This window comes from Mustelus asterias, chromosome 8, assembly GCF_964213995.1.
Source record: "Mustelus asterias chromosome 8, sMusAst1.hap1.1, whole genome shotgun sequence".
NCBI lineage: Eukaryota > Metazoa > Chordata > Chondrichthyes > Carcharhiniformes > Triakidae > Mustelus > Mustelus asterias.
The window spans coordinates 117530933-117548176 of record NC_135808.1 but is presented as its reverse complement, the minus strand read 5'-3'; the positions used below and the strand labels follow the sequence as shown (position 1 = coordinate 117548176).

The 17244-nt window shown below is 44.4% G+C and overlaps 1 protein-coding gene across 1 annotated transcript in view; it reads right to left on the bottom strand.

Annotated features, from left to right (window-relative positions):
• The window catches only part of LOC144497479 (dihydropyrimidine dehydrogenase [NADP(+)]-like), a 760900-nt gene that overhangs the window by 361710 nt on the left and 381946 nt on the right, over positions 1 to 17244 (bottom strand). The window contains exon 11 of the mRNA XM_078218814.1: positions 10498 to 10708. Coding sequence (XP_078074940.1) covers positions 10498 to 10708 — 211 coding nt within the window. The remainder of the gene's footprint in view (positions 1 to 10497; positions 10709 to 17244) is intronic.

Below are 17244 nucleotides of genomic sequence, written 5' to 3'. Positions count from 1 at the left end.
TAGAACAGTACAGCACAGAACAGGCCCTTCGGCCCACGATGTTGTGCCGAGCTTTATCTGAAACCAAGATCAAGCTATCCCACTCCCTATCATCCTGATATGCTCCATGTGCCTATCCAATAACCGCTTAAATGTTCCTAAAGTGTCTGACTCCACTATCACTGCAGGCAGTCCATTCCACACCCCAACCACTCTCTGCATAAAGAACCTACCTCTGATATCCTTCCTATATCTCCCACCACGAACCCTATAGTTATGCCCCCTTGTAATAGCTCCATCCAACCGAGGAAATAGTCTTTGAATGTTCACTCTATCTATCCCCTTCATCATTTTATAAACTTCTATTATGGAATCACAAAATCACAAATGGAATCACAAAAGGAAGCAATAGGAGGCTCAAGAAGTGAAAATGAAAAGAATATCCTTGGAAGGGAGATAAAAGTTAATAGTAAATAATTTCATGACTATATCAGCAAAGACAGAGTGCTAAAGAGGGATGTTGGTCCGTTAATGACGAATGCAAGCTGGACTACAATGGAAAATAAGGGATATCAAAAACTTTGTATCTATTTTCATAGTGAAGGAACAGAACAAGAAACCAGAGGTGCTAGGGAACCTAAAAATAAGAGACAATGTATTTACAAGTAAAATATAGTAATGGAAAAAATAATGGGACTTAGGATAGGCAAATGAGCAAGATCTGATAGTTTTTACTCCAGTATAGTAAAATGATTGAGAAAACAACAAATGGATTAATCATAATTTTCAAAAACCCTCTAGATTGAGAAATAATGCAAAGTATTACTTAACTAGTTAAGAAGAGAGAGGGAGAGAGAGCGATGAGAAATAAGCAAGGAATTACAAACCTGCCCATTTGACATTGGTTGTGAGAAGGTTTTGATTTGATTTGATTTATTATTGTCACATGTATTAACACACAGTGAAAAGTATTGTTTCTTGCGTGCTATACAGACAAAGCATACCGTTCATAGAGAAGGAAATGAGAGAGTGAAAAATGTAGTGTTACAGTCATAGCTAGGGTGTAGAGAAAGATCAACTTAATGCAAGGTAAGCCCATTCAAAAGTCTGACGGTAGCAGGGAAGAGTTGGTTGGTACATGACCTCAGACTTTTGTAGTTTTCTAGAATCTATCATTAGGAATCTATAATTTTTAACGCTGTGAAACTGGATGAGTTTCGAAAGTGAGCTAAAATCTCTCACTGAGTGAGCAACTGGGCCAAGAATCAGTTGACCATGGAACAATTGGGGAAATACCTATTAGATCAATTGGCATTTGAACAGAAGTAAGATTGATTATCACTTCTAGGGTGTTCAGTCTCTTCATCAGAATTGAAGACAACAGCAAGGTAAATCAGCAATGGCTGAAAGAAATATACAGAAAAAAAGTGAAGAGGAAGAGAGAACCGGAAGATCCACCAATTACAAATAGGGAATTGATAGGTTGAATTGCCTGTAAACTGCTTAATAGAAGACTGTTGGATGATACAAAAGATCAGATTTATGCACAATGCGTACACTTCCTCTCAAGTGGTCAAAAGTTACCACATGGTTCATTTAACTGGACCAGCAATGGGACAGTGTGTGTTTTTGGTGCAGGATAGCTAACCCTATTCGAACACCGTGGACTTGCTTTTTGCCTAGTCTGGATGGCTTGGGAGTTATTTAAACATGTCAGGTGGGTCCTGATTCCAGGATTGCCAACCTCAATCCTGGGGTTTCCCATTTTCAGCAGTGCCTTTAAAGAGTGCAGGATGGTTCAGGTTGTGAGCCCATAGGGATGGGGTTGGGGCAGATGAATCCCATGCCAGGTGGGTAGCCCAGCATCTTTTACTGTGTGGGCTGGTGTTGGGAAAGTGGCAGTGGGGGAGACCTCCTTTGGGAGTCCCCTGTGCCATCAGAGACACCCAACAAAGTTCATAGCCCCTCCTTTAACCCTCTCCCCGGGTCTGTCAAACCCACCATCATCTCTGAATGCCAATCAGGCCTTGCCGATAGCCCAAGCTCACCTTGGAGGCCGTCCCCACAAGTTCCTCTTATTCGGGGACTATCTGTCATTCCAGCAGTGGCCACCGCTCAACCCTGGCGCTGCTGGGACGACAGGGATTGGTCGGCAGCTCTCTAAGGTGGGGCTTCTTCTCCAGGGAGAAGTCTTGACCTGAGGAGATTGACGTTGCGTCCAGTGTAAAATGGTGACCGGGCAGCCGGCATTTTGGTGGGCAGCTCATTATCGACTTTTTAGGTTGGTAGAATGGTGGTTAACTGGTAAAATCTAGTCTGAGGTTCCAACACATTGTAGACATTCACGCAGAAGTGGTTGGCCAGGAATTAATTTGTTTCCACCATCTCCCACAAGCTGTTCCAAGTTTAGCATCTTGTCTTCAATATTCTCTTGGATACAGGAGCACTACTTATTCTCGTAAATGTTCCGAGTATCTGTCATCCTAGCCTGTATTTCCATTGTTCAATACCTAACAATACGATAGTGTAACCCACAAGTGTAACAATAGTACCCTCTTGTGATCTTAACTGGACATTCATGTTTTCCACTCATATATCTCACCCCAGTCATATCAAAGGCAAAGAAAGGGCAGGTACAAATCATTCAGTCACTTTCATTTGCAGCAAGAAATTTATAATCAAATTCCTTAACTTCAAACACAACAACTTGTAATAATTTTTTTAATACAAAATAATGAAGACACTATGCTTTCTCACATCAGTATGTGCCCTTGCTTAATAAACAAGTAACTCATTAATCTCCTGCATTCTGAATCTTAAAACAGCTTGTCTTCCATTTAATTACCTGGCTGTTGGTGAGTCTGTTTTTTTTAAATCATCCTCTATTCAGAAACATAGGGTGGAATTTTCCACTCTGGGACGAAGTCCCATGGCAAGGTGCAGGAACCGGGAGTGTTTCCCATCGCGGAGGCCGGTGGGAATTCATGCAGGCGATGTCGGCCTCATTAATTAGGCAGACAGGGGATCCCGACATTTTCTTGCAATGGGGCAGGCTGGACGGCGTATGCCCCACCTATGTATCTGGGCCATGATGTGGAGATGTCGGCGTTGGACTGGGATGGGCACAGTAAGAAGTCTCACAACACCAGGTTAAAGACCAACAGGTTTATTGGGAATCACGAGCTTTCAGAGCGCTGCTCCTTCATCTTTTGTATCATCCAATAGTCTTCTATTAAGCAGTTTACAGGCAATTCAACCTATCAATTCCCTATCTGTAATTGGTGGATCTTCCGGTTCTCTCTTCCTCTTAGACTCATAGAGAGTCATAGAGTCATACAGGTTTACAGCATGGAAACAGGCCCTTCGGCCCAACTTAACCATGCCACCTCTTTTTTTAACCTCTAAGCTAGTCCCAATTGCCCGTGTTTGGCCCATATTCCTCTATCCCCATCTTACCCAAGTATGCTTTTTAAAAGACAAAATTGTACCCGACTCTACTACTGCCTCTGGCAGCTTGTTCCAGACACTCACCACCCTCTGGGTGAAAAAATTGCCCCTCTGGACCTTCTTCAGTCACCTGAGGAAGGAGCAGCGCTCTGAAAGCTCGTGATACCAAATAAACCTGTTGGACTTTAACCTGGTGTTGTGAGACTTCGTGTCATATCCGGGGGACATATTTAAAATGCATCCACCTTTGAAGGAGGAGATAGCCTATCCATCACAGAGAGTTCTGGCCCCCAGATTCAGTGAGGCTTCCTTGGTAATCCTTCTTGATGTAGTGAAGGTCAGGAGGGGCCAGAGGAAGGGAGGAAGAGCCCAAACTATCACATCAACCATGTATGGGAGGAAGGCTGCAGGGATGTCAGTGCCCAGGGTTGCCCTGCTATGCCGCAAACGGAAGAATGACCGTTTTCTTTCCACCAGGGTAAGTGAACCTTCAACTGCTCACACCCACCTGATGGAATGCCTCTGTGAGCCTTATCCCTCTCTCTGCATGGCCACACCACACTGCAGAGTGCTGCCCCAGGGAACCTTCTGCAGTGCATCAACCATCTGCCCCACCAGTGGGATTTCACCCCAGTCCAGAACATTCCTGGACCAACGTGATGGTGATGTGTACTTGTCTGAATTCACCTGAAGGAGGCCTGGGCTAACCTGCAGAGAACACGATGGAGGTCACCAGTGTCTGTGGACCCTGGAACCCCAGTGGGTGGGTGGATCTTCTCATTGCAGCTGCTTCCAGGAGCTGGATCTTCTAGTTGGAGGTGGCCAGCTGCAGGAGGTACTGTTCTGAGGTTGTGGTCTGTGCTTGGGGAGGAATTAGATGGTGAGGAGAGGAATGAAGAGTTGGGAGCAGATTTGGAGTCCCAGAGATGGTGCAAATGATTGGGCAGCGGGGAATTCTGGTTGGGACTTCCTCCTCATCCTATTCACCCATGGTTTTACAATGGTCTCCAGTAGGAATGGGGATCATAAATGATCTTGCTCCCTCTGTCATTTTATGCGAGCAGGGAACTGAATTTTCAATTCCTACCTCCGCCACCCACCATTAAATTGCACTGCAGAAGGGACTGGTGAATTTAACCCGTAGGACCAGGAGGAGGCCATTCAGCCCATGAGCCTGTGTACTGTAGGTTCTATTCCCTAAAAATGTAGGCAGTGTTACATTGGAAGGGGGAGGCAGAGAGTTGAAGTTGTTCATGGAGGACACACATTATAGACTAAGTCCACCAAATCTTGAGTTCAACCACTTCTACCCCCATCTTCCACACTCCCCAATCCTTCTATCCTTGCTTCATCATTGCCTGAGCCCAATTGAATTATAGTTCCCTCAGTTCTTTTTTATATTTGCTAACACCTCTTCTAGACTTGTAGAAGCAATCCATTACCCAAAGAATCTTTTCATTACTTCAGCAGCAATTCATAATTTTCCACCCCAGTTGCTTTCAGCACCCTTAATCTATACAGATCTTAATTTAAGGTCATTGATATATAAGGCACTGGTTCACAGGTACTGCTACACAGTATGTTATTAATCTGTGTTGGAAAAAATACTCCATTAACCTTCCAAACCCTTCCTAATCGATCAACTACTTTTAAAGTTTAGCTACAATTACTGGACAAAGGTAAATAAAATGAATGACCAGATAATTTGGGGTTTTTTTGGTGGAAAAGTTTGAGAGATCGCCATAACAGGAGACATTCTACTCATCGTGCTATGGGATCATTCACAGCAACTTGCAACCTTGATTTTACATCCTTTATGTCCATAGTATGGCACCTCCAATAATGTAGCACTCAAGGACAAGAATGCAAATCAAATGCATGCAGCACTGAACTTCAAATCATTAGAAAATACATAAATTAAACAGTTTGAAGCTTCAGAGTCACAATCAGGCCTTGATAATATAGGCTCAGTGAAGATTGCCATTCCAATCTGCCTGACGTATTAATGTTCAGAAGCATTAGCTTTCTGCCATTGGTGTAGGGACAGCAAAGGTTTGCTTCACCTGAATTTACCTTCCAGCAGATGAGTGGAAACTGATAAAAAGCTAACATTATCTGAAGCACTATTTCCAAGGTGTCTTAGATGTATAAACATGGGGGTCTGAGATTTACCCAATTGCCTGAGTACATGATAAAGCTGGCAGATCTACCTGAGGGAATTAGCAGCCTGAGAGTCTTCAAAGCCCAATTTGCAATTTAAAATCATAACCATTCCCGTCAACACTGTTCAAAAACAATTTATTCTTTTCTCAGAGGTCCAAAGCGCAGAGTAGACAGGAAAGCCCTTAATCCATCTCCTTACTTGCCCCCAAAAAACAACTCAAATTGAATCCAACTCATAGTCTCCACAAGAGAGACATACGAGATCCAAGCCGACAAGAGCAGGCAATACTCCTGATCTCAAGCTTGCTCCTACACTTGATCTTAGCTAAAAGGCTGAGAAGCTAGCTGGTGTACCAAAATAGAGCAGCGCTCCGAAAGCTAGTGGCTTTTGCTACCAAATAAACCTGTTGGACTTTAACCTGGTGTTGTGAGACTTCTTACTGTGTGTACCAAAATAGGCCAAGAAACTAGCTGAGGTATCGGAAAGGGTCGAGAAGCTAGCTGGGGTATCTGAAAGGGTCGAGAAGCTAGCTGGGGTATCGGAAAGGATCAATAAGCTAGCTGGGGTATCAGAAAGGATCAAGAAGCTAGCTGGGGTATCGGAAAGGGTGGAGAAGCTAGCTGGGGTATCAGAAAAGGCCACCGATTGCTCAGCATCCATTTCCAGGAGGTCAGTGAACAAGTTCTTAAATTTCACAGAAACCATAGAAACCCGACAGTGCAGAAGAAGCCCATTCAGCCCATCGCATCCGCACAACAATCCCACCTAGGCCCTATCCCCATAACCCGACATATTTACCCCGCTAATCCCTCTAACCTACGCATCCTGGGACACTAAGGAGCAATTTAGCATGGCCAGTACACCTAACCTGCACATCTTTGGAGTGTGGGAGGAAACTGGAGCACCCGGAGGAAACCCTGGCAGACACGGGGAGAACATGCAGACTCCACGCAGACAGTGACCCGAGGCCGGAATTGAACCCAGAGTCTCTAGCGCTGTGAGGCAGCAGTGCTAACCACTGTGCCACCCGTTTTTAGTTTAGTTTTCATTTTATGAAAATAGTTAGCCTGACTTCCCACTGCCACCTGTCGGGCCTTAATTTTGTTCAACTAATTTCCTCCCCCCACCCCATGGAGCTGGCACAGGAATTCTCAACTCAAAGTAATGGGCTATGTGCCAAGAGCAAAATTTAAATATGCAGATGAGCTAACCTTGTACAGTTGTTTGTGTGCAACTGTGCTCAGTGCTTAAGGAGCAGATGTCCCAGTGGCATAGTGCCACATCGGCCCCATGCTTCCTGCCAACTGATGTAGGGACTACACTGGTAAAAGTCTCTCATGGAATGTGTCGCTTGCTTATTTAATTCTAATCCATATCGTTGGAGCTCAAGGCGGCAAACATGAAATAAAAGATGGGGACTCAGTGGGAGAAACAACAGAAGACAAATGAAGGAAAGACTTAGGGTTCGAATCCAGCAGTTCGACGAGCTTTATTGAAACAACTACTGCGTGCGTGAAGTATTGAGAAATCGAGAGTGGATGAAAGGCTAAAATTCTTATCGATGCAAAATGCCTTAACTAATTATGCATCCATGTAATGTGTGTTCAGTTTGCACTTGTTTAAATAGCAGTGATGCTCATTAGCTGCAGTGTATCTGTGACGCCTCAGTAAACAGTTTAATGGCTGCAATGTTTAACCAATTTCTGAAGTCTTTGTAATTTCAGCTTTAGCAGCTCATTAATGTTTATTTTTTGACAGTGTACAGATGATTTTACTGCAATTTGACACCGTTCATCTTCTTAAGCCTACCTCCCCTCCACATCCCCCTCCCACCAAAAAAAAAGTCACGATTCACTTTTATGATTAGGGACTACTCAAATACAAAATGAAATAAACTTTACAATAGAGGGTTAACTGTCATTGCTTAAGAGTCATCACTGTTACGCACTTTTACATATTGCAATTTTTGGCACAGTTGCACAATTTAGATTTTTTTTATTACACTGAAGTGTGACATTATCATGGATTTATTATTGTCAATCAACCAATCAAGACGCAGGCATTTCTTTACCACAATAATCAGCGTCGCATCACCCATTAGAGGAACCTGGCAAATAAAGATAAGCGGAGCTACAGTAAAACAACGTTTTGAACAGCTATTCACATGGGAATGTTGCCCAATCATTCAGAAGGTCGTTAAGGAAAATTCAACAGAAAAAAACAATGCCAGGCATTTTCTAATTAAAATGCTCCAAACAACGCTTTTACAATTTATTTTTATAAGTGATAAACCAGTCTCAAAATGTTTTCCTAATTTTTATTAGTCTTAATTCTTGGGAGGAAAAAAAATCCCAGAACAGATCCTTTGCCCTCTTACTGTAGGGACAGTTGGTTGAAATGAATGGTTTTCATATTATTTCTACCGGGACGATTTGACCCTTGGTTATGTTATCAGGGAATTTGGTCTATTGGTGTGTGAATGAAAAGAGAAATCAGTTATATGACAGGTGTGTGCATGTGTATCAGTACAAACTAGGTGTCAAATATTACTGACATTTGCAGAAATCTGTGTCTGCCGTTTAAGCTACATTATGCAAGCATTGCAATTAGAATCGTAGAATCTCTACAGTGCAGAAGGAGGCCATTTGGCCCACTGAGCCTGCACCGACAACAATCCCACCCAGGCCCTATCCCCATAACCCGTGTTGATCCCTCTAACACCAGGGGCAACTTAACATGGCAAATCCACCTAACCTGCACATCTTTAGACTGAGAGAGGAAACCGGAGCACCCAGAGCAAACCCACGCAGACACGGGGAGAATATGCAAACTCCACACAGACAACCTAGGTCTCTGGCGCTATGAGGCAGCAGTGCTAATCGCTGTGCCACCGTGCCACCCTTACTATGGCAAATGTAAGAAAATTCTAGTAAATGTAATACTGTAAATGCAACAATATTTGTCAGCAGCTAGGTTATTCGTAAACCACCCTGAAGCTGCTTCCAATTTCGTTGGTTCTGAAGCCTGAATCTTTTGCTTGTCGCGTGTGTGCTTGTTGGAGCTGGAAACAGACGCAAGATGCATTCCAGGCTGTGGTTGGACCCAGAGCTCAATTTCACACTGGCTGGCTAAAGAGATCTAGGGGTACAGGTTCATAGCTCATGAAAGTGGAGTCATAGGTGGACAGAGTGGTGAAGAAGGCATTCAGCATGCTTGGTTTCATTAGTCAGAACATTGAATACAGGAGTTGGAACGTCTTGTTGAAGTTGTACAAGACATTGGTAAGGCCACACTTGGAATACTATGTATAGTTCTGATCACCCTATTATAGAAAGGATATTATTAAACTAGAAAGAGTGCAGGAAAGATTTATTAGGATGCTACCGGAACTTGATAGTTTGAGTTATAAGGAGGGGCTGGATAGACTGGGTCTTTTTTCTCTGGAGCGTAGAAAGCTGAGGGGTGATCTTATAGAAGTCTATAAAATAATGAGGGGCGCAGATCAGGTGGATAGTCGACATCTTTTCCCAAAGGTAGGGGAGTCTAAAACTAGAGGGCATAGGTTTAAGATGAGAGGGGAGAGACACAAAAGGGTTCAGAGGAGCAATTTTTTCACACAGAGGGTGGTGAGTGTCTGGAACAAGCTACCAGAGGTAGTAGTAGAGGTGGGTACAACTTTGTCTTTTAAAAAGCATTTAGACAGTTACATGGGTTAAGACGGGTATAAATGGATATGAGCCAAATGCAGGCATTTGGGATTAGCTTAGTGGTTAAAATAAGGGTGGCATGGACAAGTTGGGCTGAAGGGCCTGGTTCCATGCTGTAAACCTCTATGACTCTATGAGTGTAATTAACGGCTGGGCACTGCAGGCAGGCTGCGAAGAGGGTGGGCACCCAGTAAAGGGAAGGCGCGGGCAGGGGAAAGGCTGGGATCCATTCTAAATAGACACTGAGACAATCATGATCTGATTGGGCATAGTCAGCATGGATTTACAAATGGGAAATCATGTTTGACGAACTCGGAGTTCTTTGAAGATGTTTCTAACAAAATTGATAAAGGAGAGTCAATGGGCGTAGTATATTTGGACTTTCAGAAGGCTTTTGATGAAGTCTCCCACAAGAAGTTAGTCAGCAAAATAAAAACATACGGGATATGTCATATATTTAAGTGGTTGCATGACTGTTTTAAAAGCTGGTCACATGATTTGATGGTGACATCATCTTTCATGTGCAGAGAATATCTCTTTCAATGAACCTATTTTGTGTTACTTTGAATCTACATGTGCAAACAACGTCTTTTTCTTTTTGTTTAAAACCTGCAACGCCTAACATGTGTAAATATTAGAGTGTCATAAATGGTGAAGGTAAGAATTCTGGCCTTATTTGGTTGAAGAAGATTTATGAACTGACCCAACTTCACATCCTTTTTAACAGGTCAACAAGGCTGAGGCCAATGACGAAATGACTGAACTAAGGATTCTGTTCAGAAAACATTTGTGGTTATTGAATTTAACTGCAAGGAAGAAGTTTGCCTGTTGAGAGTTCATTTCCTAATGCAAACATCACAGTCATGGTCTGTTGGAAGGTCATTGACCAGAAACATTAATTCAATTTCCTTCTCTACAGAACGCTACCTGGCCCACTGAGCATTTCAGCTATTCCTATTCTTATTTTAGCTGTGGGTTCAGTAGTTCTCAGTTAGTACAGAACCTATCATCAGTGCTAAAGTATGGCACTAAAGAAGAAAATACCATTTAACCAATAGCTAGTAAAATTCCATTGTGGACATGCAATCAAGCAATATAATGCCCGAGGAGAACAAAGATATCACAATTAAGTTTGAATTCTTTTTAACGCTTCACAGAGACAAATTTTGCAAGAGAGTGCAGTAGCTTATAATTGCTTACCTGAAGAATCAGAGAGAACAGAGCCAAACGCGCTGATGACAATGTTTGCTTTTAAGCGAATAACTTGATCTTCATCTTCAATCCAATCCCCAACGTCATTCTGCTCTGTACGAACAAACTCAATTGCAGCAATGCGCTGACCTTTCAGAATAATTCTTCTTGGTGACATGTAAGGCAAAAACTCACATCTTTCTTCCTTTGCTAGTTCCATCTAATAGATAATTACGAGAAACAACATTGTTAAGCTCAGGGCAACTCTGACCTTCGTGGCAATATTAGAGTCTGGTGTCGAACACATGCATCACATCAAAGTCAGGACACCACGCACAATCTAATTTCACAGAAATGGTAATGTCTCTTACTCTGAACTACCATTCTTTTTCTTGTTTGATGCAGAGCGAAGCCAACAGTGCGGGTTCAATTTCCGTATCGGCTGAAGTTATTCATGAAGGCTCAACCTTCCCCCTCAACTGAGGTGTGGTGAACCTCAGGTTAAATCACCACTACTCAGCTCTCCCCCTTAAAGGGAAGGGCAGCCATTGGTCATCCGGGACTATGGACACTTTATCTTCCCATTCTCCTCATTGTTGTTTGCCCTTCCAAGCAGTGAGGGCAGAATTTTCCGATGCTAGGAATGGAGGCTTGCTCCCTTCATGCAACCGATTGGCATGATCATTTTCCAGCACTATCCTGCTCACTAGCCATATTCTGGAAGGCTGGTTCGAGGGCAGGACAGCTGACCACCTGCAAGGAGTGGCTAATTTATTATGGTAATTACAATGAAGGCCCATTGATCAGAGGCTGACTGGAATTTTCCAGTCCCGTCAGTCATAGACTCCTCGCAGCATCTGGAGGGTGGCAGCTGCCTGGAAGTGACCTCCCAATGGAATATTCAGGGGATGGGGGTGGGGGAACCAGCATTTCAGAATGACCTTGAGGCCCTTCCCCATCTACCTGGCCGCAGCTGTGGTCGCAGGCCGTCCAGTGCATGGGAATCCCCTTCATAATGGTGGGACAACAACATTTTGTTATTTCAAAACCTTTCTAAATTGCCTCAAAATAGAGGCAACCTCTTTCTCCCTTAGCTGCAATGGCAGGCCGCAACTTCCATAATGGAGGGCCTCCTAATGGCCCACTACCTTGGGAGCCCACCCAACTGGATGTTGAACATGCCCTCTAGCCTCTAATTGGTCAATCCAGGCAAACGTCAATGTCAGGTGACTGTGTGGGGGTGGGGCTCATGTTTGACCCTGCCCTGAAGGTTTGTGGGAAAGATTCCGACTAGTTATATGATGCCAACATGGTTGATGCTCTGCAACAAAAACTCCCAATTTCGCCCTCTAGTGTCTGCATGAGTACACTCCATCCAACCCTTCCTGTAAAACCAGACTGACGCTTTCTAAAAAAAAACTTTCAAAATGAAACATTTATAATTTTAAAGAAATTCACAGTTCAGGTATGAATAAGCTCTCCACTGCGCCTGAAAAGGTGTTGTAAATAGACAGATGGCTGCATTATCTGGCTCAGATACTCCAAAATTAACTGTTTCCAGTCAGCGTGAATGCCAGTGGAAAGCACAGAAAGCATTCTTTCCGGATGTATCACAGCTTGGTGTGGCTCCTGCTCTGACCAACACTGCAAGAAACTACAAAGGCTTGTGAACGTAGCCCAGCCCATCACTCAAAACAGCCTCCCATCCACGGACTCCATCTACACTTCCCGCTGCCTTCATAGAAACCTGACATTACAGAAAGAGGCGATTCGGCCCTTCGAGTCTGCACCGACCACAATCCCACCCAGGCCCTACCCCCATATCCCTACATATTTTACCCACTAATCCCTCTAATCTACGCATCCCAGGACACTAAGGGGCAATTTTAGCATGGCCAATCGACGTAACCCGCACATCTTTGGACTGTGGGAGGAAACCGGAGCACCCGGAGGAAACCCACGCAGACATGAGGAGAATGTGTAAACTCCACACAGACAGTGACCCAAGCCGGGAATCGAACCCAGGTCCCTGGAGCTGTGAAGCAGCAGTGCTAACCACTGTGCTACCGTGCCGCCCCTTGGAAAAGCACCCAGCATAATCAAAGACCCCATGCACCCTGGACATCTCTTCTTCCACCTTCTTCCGTCAGGAAAAAGATACAAAAGTCTGAGAACACGTACCAACCGACTCAAGAACAGCTTCTTCCCTGCTGCCATCAGAATTTTGAATGGACCTACCACATATTAAGCTGATCTTTCTTTACACCCTAGCTATGACTGTAACACTACATTCTGCACCCTCTCCTTTTCTTCTCTATGAACAGTATGCTTTGTCTGTAGAGTGCACAAGAAATGATACTTTTCACTGTACCCCTATACATTGACAATAATAAATCAAATCAAATCAGTAATGATGAGATCTAGTCATGGTGGCGTGTGATAAACAGATTTTTGGTCATTTGAGTTCTTTATAGTTGAAAGAAGTCATCAAATCCAGGTTCAGACAAATAGTTTGAATCTGTGGCATGGTGGCACAGTGGTTAGCACTGTTGCCTCACAACTCCAGGGATCCGAGTTCGATTCCCAACTCGGGTCACTGTCTGTGTGGAGTTTGCATGTTCTCCCCCGTGTCTGCGTGGGTTTCCTCCAGGTGCTCCGGTTTCCTCCCACAGTCCAAAGATGTGCAGGTTAGGTGGATTGGCCGTGCTGAATTGCCCCCTAGTGTCCCAGGATGCGTACGTTAGAGGGATTAGCGGAGTAAATATGTGGGGTTGCGGGGATGGGGTCTAGGTGGGATTGTTGTCGGTGCAGACTCGATGGGCCGAATGGCCTCCTTCTGCACTGTAGATTCTGTTCTCTGATTCTTTCACAAGGCATGATCACCAAAGCTGATTTCTGCAGGCTGGACATGGCATTTCAAACAGCGCAATCCTTCACTTCTGCCTCAGCCTTGCGATTTGTCTTCACAATCTTATCGCTTTACTTGGCCGTGACAGCATGAGGTAGTGTGATTCTCAATTTGTGATGGAGCATAGTTGTTGCAGTTTCTTCACCCATAGTGCAGCGAGGCGTAGACGGTAGTTATTTACACAGGAATTGCCTGCACTATTACTGCCAAGATAAAGTGTCCAACTGAGCAGTCTGAACACATTGCCTGATTGCTTTCATGAATCTCTGAGCCCCAGAGCTTGTGGCTGGCCATTATGGCGAAAGCCACATTGCTGTGCAAATTGCTGCAATCCTGAACTCTGCAATGGAGATCCGATGGAACAGTGGCTCTCGCAGGAGGAAATCCGGTCACTTCAACTTGCTGGAAATTGGGACAAGCTATCAACGGCTAAGAGCTGGGTTCCCTGATGGAAAGCGTTCCCAAAGGCCAGCACCAACTTTATCCGTCATGGATTTATAAAGTAAAGCGTGTATGGCGCATGGTGCTGTCCTGTGTGAACAGTTATCACCCGACAGCCAGGAAGATCTTTCATTAAATTCTTATACATAAACTACACTTTGTTCCTAAGAAAAGAGCTTTGGTTTTGATCATCTCTTGTGGGTGAGAGAGATTACTCAATCCTGTTTCCTCAATCCAGTGGAGGGCACGGTGGCACAGTGGTTAGCACTACTGCCTTACAGCGCCAAGGATGGGGGTTCGATTCTGGCCTCGGGGGTTTATCCGTGTGGAGTCTGCACATTCTGCCCATGTCTGCGTGGGTTTTCTCTGGGTGCTCTGATTCCCTCCCACACTCTAAAGATGTGTGGGTTAGGCGGGTTGGCCATGCTAAATTGCCCCTTAGTGTCAGGGAGACAAGCAGGGTAAATACATGGGGTTAAGGGAGTCGGGCCTAGGCGGGATTGTTGCCGGTGATGGGCCGAATGGCTTCCTTTTGAAGTCAATGATTCTATATGCTGATCACAGGTTAACATCTCAAGGCAGGGGAACTCCATTTAGTCCCATCTGGTGTGAAAACACCTCTTCTAGTGCTCGCATTGTTCCTTGCTCCAATCCAGTCCAGCAACGAAGGAATCTCAGCTGTTGTTTTTGCTTAGAAGGGCAAATTGCCCTTTTCCTAACATTAGTTCACATCAAAGTTGCTTTCATTCCTTCCATCAGAAGATTATACCAGTGCTCCCAGAGATTTTTTTTTTCCCCGCCCCATCAAAACTAACCTTAAGTATTCACTGGGGATTCAATGAGAAAATAGAAATCTGAGCGGCTGAAAGAGAAAGCAAAGTGATCTTGCAAAGGAAGTAGATACAGCACCTCAAAGACTTTGGCTGAAACCCAGACAGAGAAAAATGATTTCTTCAAGAATAAAGGGAAAAAAAAATGTGACAAGCTTAAAATAAGATTTGCCACAGCCATGAAAGCTGAGTGATTCAGTAAAGGAATATTACAGATCTGCTTGTGCTTGACATATATAGGAAGGACCGACCAATTAGACTAAGTATTGGATTACACACTGACCTCAGTGCAATTAAAATGATCATGTGGCATAGAACAATGGATGTTCATGGGGTTCAATGATGTTTCTGCTTTAAAAAAAAATCTAACCATGATTTCTCCATGGCTACCAGTTACAATAACAATAACAACCAGTAGCCGCACAATATTAATCCAAAGGAACCGAAGGAGAAAATGCTGGAAAATCTCAGCAGCTCTGGCAGTATCTGTGAGGAGGGAAAAGAGCTGACGTTTCAAGTCAAGATGACTCTTTGTCAAAGCTAAAAGACATAGAAAATGGGTGCTTAACCTCACAGTTTACCCTCTGATTTCAGTTTCTCTGCCGTTTGGCCATTCACACCTTTTATTCTCTCCATGGGCTGCCATTAGCAGCCTTTCCCCTTGTTTTTGTGGCTATGACTCATCTTTCATTCCCTCACCCTGCAGTATAAATATCTCCCACTACCTATGCCCTTTTAGCTTTGACAAAGGGTCGCCTGGACTCGAAACGTCAGCTCTTTTCTCTCCTTACAGATGCTGCCAGACCTGCTGAGATCTTCCAGCATTTTCTCTTTTGGTTTCAGATTCCAGCGTCCGCAGTAATTTGCTTTTATTAATCCAAAGGAAATGAAAGCAAAAAGGTTTGGGAGGCAAAGAGTTGGTCGTAGTCATCTTTACTCAGTGTCTGCAGGTTTGCTGTCCTCTGCATCCTTGGCAAACGCAGACAGGATTAACAGACGAGATCACGATGGAGCATCTGATGTTTAACGCGATCACCTCAGTCATGATGAATTGTATCCTTTAACTGATATTTGTCAGAGTGAAGCGCCGTACCGTGTCACACAATTCAAACCTCAAAGCAACATCGTGACAGAGAGCAAAAAGAAAGTCCTAAATTTCAGCTGCTGTGATCTTGAATTCTACAATAAAATACCCAAGCAGCCACTGATAAGGACAGAAAAGGAAAAGCTAAAATGGTGGCGATAACAGCAAAAAATATATATACATGACTTTGGCAGCTGGGAGACTCACCCACAAATCTATTGGGAATCTCAGACATGCAAAGTTAATGTTTACTCAGGAATTTATTTTTCAAATTCAAGGATCAACTCTATTGTGGAAAAGAGACCATAAGGGGAATTTTCCCACCCCGCTCGCCATGGGAACCGTAGCGGGCAGGGGGTGGACCAGTCAAAGGTCTATTGACCACGGGTGGGATTTTCCAGCTCTGGGGTGAGCGTGGCCGGAAAATCCCGCCTTTAAAGTGAATAAGAACCGCAAACTCATTGCCTGGATCTTCCGAGGAGGGGCAATCATTGCCACCCTATCCACATGCCATCCTACTCACTTGCAAATCCTATCCACCTTCAACCTCACCCACATGCCACCGCCATTTCCTCAACTACTCACTTACTTCAGCCACTCTACCCACTTGCTTTACCAACTTACCCACTGACTCATCCATCCACTCACACATTCAGCCACTCATTGGACATTCAGCCCGCACCTTTAGCCAGTGCTATAAAAAAAGGGGTGTCTTCTTTTCCCCTTGACTCGACTCTGCCACTCAATGGTGCTCTCCGAGTCTGAACTCCCCATTTGTGGGAAAGATGGGCTTGGAAGGACACCAAAGAAATGAGGAGCAGCGTCAAGTCAGGAGAATGTTCTCGCAGAGTGACAATGATTGCCTCTCCTGGGAAGATCCTACAGTGGTAAGTGTGTGAGGTGATAGGTATGTGAGGTGGCAGGTGGATTGTGTGGATGATAGGTGTAGTGGTAGGTGGGTAAGTGGGTAGAGGGCTAGTGGGCAAGATGGTAAGTGGGTGAGGTGGCAGGTGGGTGAGGTGGTGGTCAGGTTGGGGGGGGGGGGGTTCAGTGTGAATAATTGATGGTGCCAGTGTTCTGAGATGGTCCTAGGGGTGGTTCTTGGTTAGTAGACGGACATATTCTAGTATCAGCCTAAAACTTGTTAATGAGTAATACTCCTAAACAGATTATAAGATAGGCATGTTGCCCCTAGGAATGGTGTCTCGAGACAGTCTAACACATTACTGAATGATGTCAATGCTACATCGTCATCTACATCATACATTAGCCTATCCCATCTGTTAACCCTTTACACTACCCCCCTCCACAGAACGCTATCTTACTTCCAAAACGTTATGTAACTACGGCCAGGAATTTCTGTCCCTGGCGTGCAAGGAGATGCCGAGGGGGATGCGGTGGGCCTGAAGTCCATTGACATTTGGTCGGACTAGAAGATCCCGGCGGTGGGTCAGGCCAGAAAGCCCACTCTACATATTTGACTATTCATGTTG